This window comes from Corylus avellana, chromosome ca1, assembly GCF_901000735.1.
Source record: "Corylus avellana chromosome ca1, CavTom2PMs-1.0".
In the NCBI taxonomy this organism is placed as follows: domain Eukaryota; kingdom Viridiplantae; phylum Streptophyta; class Magnoliopsida; order Fagales; family Betulaceae; genus Corylus; species Corylus avellana.
The window spans coordinates 19,748,987-19,754,986 of NC_081541.1; the positions used below are offsets into that span (position 1 = coordinate 19,748,987).

General features: G+C 42.4%; 1 protein-coding gene across 1 annotated transcript; it reads left to right on the forward strand.

Moving 5' to 3' along the window:
- The first annotated feature begins 5,079 nt into the window (after window positions 1–5,079).
- Window positions 5,080–5,466, forward strand: LOC132167138 (uncharacterized). Its single transcript, XM_059578043.1, has one exon. It carries the CDS (start codon window positions 5,080–5,082, stop codon window positions 5,464–5,466), a length of 387 nt encoding a protein of 128 aa, XP_059434026.1.
- The last annotated feature ends 534 nt before the right edge of the window (window positions 5,467–6,000 follow it).

Here is a 6,000-nt window from a genome sequence, read left to right on the forward strand (position 1 = left end):
ATATTGATGTGATAAAGAAAATTTTGAGAAAATGATAATAAACCATCCTACATGTTGCCCTAAGATGTACCTAGAGAAGTACAAGAAATGAGATATAAAATGAAGGCACATGTATGGAGGAGAGTATTTTTGGCCCCAAGAGAAACAAGAAAGAAGCTTGGTATCGATGCTAAGGATGGAGGCGCAACCGCTGAAAGAGGCTCTGCCAGAAGGTGGTTCCATTATAGTTTTTTTGCCATGCTGAGTGCACCCAGAGTTAATCGGTTGGTCAGGGGACGGGGCTGTGGCCACAGTATCTCATCCTAGGTCGCAAGGACCACGCAACTCTAGTATACAGGGGTAACAATATACATGGGCCCTAGTATGAGATAAAGACTATCATAAATTTTATTGATGATAATATATTTTATTTGCTTTTTGTTTTCTTTAAAAATATATTGGGAACATATGTAGTTATGAGTTCCAATTTTCAAAACGGGACAAGGAGTAAAACTGCTTATGGTTGTGGATTTCACTTACTGGGCACCCTTTGGGCTCATCAGTTTTATTTCTTGTTTTAGGTGGTGATCAGGTTGCACTAGGAGGTCGGAATGGGGGCGGGCGTACTTAGGATTTCTTATAATTTCATATTAGTCAAGTTAATAAGTGCATTGGCACAGTTTTCTTTCAGAGATTAATGAATTTATTTTAATAAGGAACATTATTATAGTTTGTGAGACATATTTTTGTTAAGCATAAATATTTCGGTTTATTTTAAGGACGTGATATTCTAGAGTTTCATGCATTCATTTTTATTCTAGTATTGCTTAGTTGATAAACCTTATGGATCTTTGTGAGTAAGAAAATTATTAACAAACCTAACCCTAACGGGCTCGGGATGTTACAATTGTGGTATCAGAGCAAATGTTATAAGGTTATGTAGACTTTAAGAATTAGAACTATTGATAGAAGTAGCGGGGTAATGGGAAGCCATATTCTGGCCAAGTAGAGTCTGTCTTTGTAGTCACTTATAGATAGTACATGAATGCATTCTAACTGCTTATTATTTTCTTCTCTTTTACCTCGATCGTAGAACAATGGCGCCCCCGACTCGCAGCCATACTAACAACACCGAGGAGGGTCATATTGAGGGCAACGAGGCTGGGAACGGAGGAAACACCACTCCAACCAGCAACCGAAAGCTTTGACTGCATTGGCGGCGCAACTTGTGAGCTTACTAGCAACGAGTACCAATACTAAAGGAGGAACAACTAGCGAAGGATAGCGAGGGTGTACTTTTGAAAAGTTTAATCAGCAACGCCCTCTTGTTTTTGAGGAACAACCCGAAGCAATAGCTGCTGAATTGCACCGAAGAACAGAGGGTCAAGTATGCTACCTACTACCTCACTGAGGGAGTTCAACGATGGTGGACCGCTCAGAAGGAACACCTGCAACAACAACTAGGTGTTGGAGCAACCATTCTCTGGAAGGACTTCAAGAAGGCGTTCTTGGAGCGATTCTTTCCTCAAACAACCCGACAGGCCAAGGCCCAGGAATTTACAGATTTGATTTAAGGATCAATGACTGTGGAGCAATATAAGCCAAGTTCATTGAACTTTCTCGGTTCGCGCCTTACTTGGTGTCCACAGAAGAGCTCAAAGCAAGAAAGTTTGAACGAGGGTTACAGTCGTGCATCATGAACCAAATTATGGGATTCGAGATTGGCAAACTGACAGACTTGATCAATAAGGTGGCAGTAATTGAGCGGACACAGAAAATCAACTTAGAATACTTCAATCAAAAGAAGAGAACTGCACGGGGGGACAATCATTCCATGCAAATAAGGGGAGACTTAACCAACCAGCAAAGAGGATTTACACGCCTCAGCAATTTCATATCCAAAGAGGGGGCGAGCAACACCCATCATGCCAGAAGTGCAGTAGGATGCATACTGGGAATTGTCTCTACGGGCAATTAGGCTGCTTCAAGTGCGGGAAACTTGGACATATCGCGAGGGATTGTATGACTCCCGCCAACAACCAAGCCAATCAGAACCGCCCAGAGGGTGTATGCTTTGACACCAAGTGATGCAGCGGCGTCAAACGACATAGTAACAGGTGCTCTTCCTATTTCATCTGGTAGAGCTTCTGTTCTTTTTGATTCAGGGGCAACACACTCGTTTGTGTCGTATTTCTTTGCTAAAGCCTGCTGTCTGGAGTCTAAAGCCTTAGATGTAAATTTAGCAGTTGCTACACAGGTAGGGAGTACAATTTTATGCACCTCAGTAGTTAAGGGTTGTCCTATTCTAGTTAAAGGCCATGTCATGCCAGCGAATCTCGTTATCTTTGAGATGAGCGGGTTTGATATTATTTTAGGCATGGATTGGCTATCCATGTATCATGCTTGCGTGGACTGTTTCCACAAGGAGATTGTGTTTAGACCACCAGGAGCAGTAGAGTTCAAGATTTGGAGGAATCAAAATACCGGCACATTTAAATTGATATCTGCACTACAGGCGACCAAATTACTGAGAAGTGGGTGTTCAGGATACTTGGCTTGCGTGATAGGAGAAAACTTGGGATGCAAAATTGAGGAAATACCTATAGTACAAGAATTTGTGGACGTTTTTTCCAGAAGAGCTGCCAGGGATACCGCCGAATAGGGAGACCAAATTCACCATTGACTTATTACTAGACACCACACCCATATCCAAGGTTCCATACAGAATGGCACCGCTGGAACTCAAGGATCAGTTACAACAACTTCTGGACAAGGGTTTTATCCACCCTAGTGTTTCTCCATGGGGTGCACCGGTCCTATTCGTGAAGAAAAATGATGGATCAATGAGGCTATGTATTGACTATCGAGAACTAAATAAGGTGACAATCAAGAATAGATATCCATTGCCGAGGATTGATGACCTCTTTGACCAGCTCCAAGGGTCACAGGTATTCTCTAAGATTGACCTTCGTTCCAGCTATCACCAATGCAAGATTCAGGAGAAGGATGTAAAGAAGACGGCGCTTCGAACAAGGTATGGGCATTATGAGTTCTTAGTAATGCCTTTTGGGTTAACTAATGCTCCGGCAGCTTTCATGGATATGATGAATCGGATTTTTAGAGGGCTTGTCGATCAGTGTGTGGTGGTATTTATTGACGACATCTTAATCTACTCAAAGAGTCAGGAGGAGCATGAGGAGCATTTGCGAACGGTGTTGAGCATCTTGAGGAAACACCAACTTTATGCGAAATTCAAGAAATGCGAATTTTGGTTAGACAATGTGGCGTTCTTAGGGCATGTTCTTACCAAGGATGAAATTGCAGTAGACCCAGGTAAAGTGGAAGCGATAGTCAATTGGGTGAGGCCATCGAATGCCCACAAGGTGTGAAGTTTTTTGGGTCTTGCTGGCTATTATAGGAGGTTCGTTGAAGGATTTTCTCAGTTGGCAGCACCATTGACCAGACTTACAAGGAAGAACGAGAAATTCCAGTGATCGGAGGAGTGTGAACAAAGTTTCCAAGAATTGAAGCAACGTTTAGTCACCGCACTGGTCCTCACTCTCCCATCAGGATCGGATGGATTTGTAATTTATAGTAACACCTCACACAAAGGGTTGGGTTGCGTACTAATGTAGTAAGGGAAAGTAATCGCCTATGCCTCGAGAAAGTTGAAGACTTACGAGTGCAATTATCCGACTCACGACCTTGAGCTTGCTGCAGTAGTCTTTGCTCTTAAGATATGACGACACTACTTATACGGGGAGCGTTGTGAAATCTGCACAGATCATAGAAGCCTGAAATACTTCTTCACCCAAAAAGAGCTCAATATGCGCCAAAGACGTTGGCTGGAACTCCTAAAGGACTACGATTGTACAATCAACTACCACCCAGGGAAGGCGAATGTAGTTGCTGATTCTCTCAGTAGAAAAGCCATAGCTGAAAGCATATCTGCCATGTTCACTATGCAAAAGGAACTACTCCTTGGCCTAAAGAGGGCCTGAGTAGAGATGATGGTGGGGAAAATCCAGTCTTACATGAGTAGCCTAACCTTAGAGCCGACCTTAATGGAGCAAATTCGAACCGCCCAGTTATTGGACAACAAATTTATTAGAAACCATGAAGAAGTGGATAAAGGGGTACAATCGAATTTTCACATGGGTGGAGATGGGATATTAAAGTTTCACAACTGAGTGTGCATTCCCAAGGACAAAGAACTAAAGAGAGTCATCTTGTCAGAAGCCCATCAGTCCCTGTATACAGTCCATCCAGGTAACAGCAAGATGTATCAGGATTTACGTAGAAATTATTGGTGGAAGGGAATGAAGAAGGATATCGCATGGTATGTAGAACAGTGCCTCACTTGTTAGCAAGTCAAGGCGGAGCACCAGAGACCTGCAGGACCTTTGCAACCCCTACCTTCCTAAATGGAAATGGGAACGTATTTTGATGGATTTTGTGTCAGGCTTTCCTCGAGCTCCTAGTGGCAAAGATGCAGTATGGGTCATTGTTGATTAGTTGACTAAGACTACGCACTTCCTACCCATCAAGATGACCTATAGTATGGACCAACTTGCCGAGCTTTACATCAAGGAGATCCTACGATTACATGGGATTCCTATGTCGATTGTGTCGGATCATGATCCAAGATTCACCTCTAGATTTTGGCGGAGTTTACAGGAAGCATTGGGAATAAAGCTAACTTTCAGCACAGCGTTTAACCCTCAAATAGATGGACAAATTGAACGGACGATTCAAACCTTGGAAGACATGTTGCGACTATGTGTTTTGGACTTCAAAGGAAGCTGGATTTAGTACATTTCGTTGATAGAGTTTGCTTACAATAACAGCTATCACGCTTGCATCGAAATGGCACCCTATGAAGCCTTGTACGGGAGGCGGTGTAGGTCGCCATTATACTGGGACATAGTAGGAGAGAGAAAACTACTCGGACTAGAGATCATTCATGGCACCTGTGAGACTATAGCAGTGATTAAGCAGAGATTAGCAGCAGCTTAGAGTCGACAGAAGAGCTACGCCACTGTTAGATGATGAGAACTGGAGTTCGAAGTCAGCACAAAGGTCTTTCTCAAGGTTGCCCCTATGAAAGGAGTAATAAGGTTCGGAAGAAGAGGGAAGTTGAGCCCCAAATTTGTGGGTCCCTTTGAGATTCTCGAGAAGATCGGCACGGTGGCATATCGTTTGGCACTACCACCAAACTTGACAGGAATTCACAACGTATTTCACATATCTATGTTAAGGAAGTACGTATCGGACCCTAGGGATGTATTGGAAAGAGAGCCCTTGCAGATTCAATCCAACATGACTTATGAGAAGACACCGACAAGAATACTGGATAGAAGGGAACAAGTCCTTAGGAACATGACTATCTCTTTAGTGAAAGTCTTATGGAGTAACCACTCTGTGGAAGAAGCTTCATGGGAATTGGAGGACAGCATGCGGGAGAAGTACCCGTATCTGTTTGAGTGAAAGCTGATGAGGATAGCGAGGTGGACGGGCCTCAATGTGACTCTAACGCATCAGGTACTTTCCATAGTCGGTTGGTTAGTTTGTTCACCAAATTCCGAGGACGGAATTTTTATAAGGGGGAAGGATTGTGACAATCCTCAGTCCCTTTAGGGTATATTTTAGTTGACTCATAGATTTTTAAAAAGGGGTTGGCTTAGGTTAACAATGAGAATGGACGAAGTAATAATAATAATAATAATAGTAAAATATAAATAATAGTAATAATAATCATAAAAAAATAAAGAACATATATATATATATATATATATATGACTACAAAGGAAAACCCTATGCCCCTTAAAACCTATTCTGTGTCTCTTTGTACAACCTATTTAACATAATGAAGCAAGCTCTTGCCGCACACCAAGAAAGAAAAAAAAAAAAAAAAAAAATTCCTACCGCTCACTTTTTCTCCTCACGTCGCTCTCCTTGTATTTCTTTCACCCAACCCTCAGTGTGTGTCAGGTATGGTTTCTCTTGCCTCACATATTGCTT

Excerpts from the sequence above, each read along its gene's own strand:
- LOC132167138 (XM_059578043.1), top strand. The coding sequence starts at position 5,080 with ATGAAAGGAGTAATAAGGTTCGGAAGAAGAGGGAAGTTGAGCCCCAAA.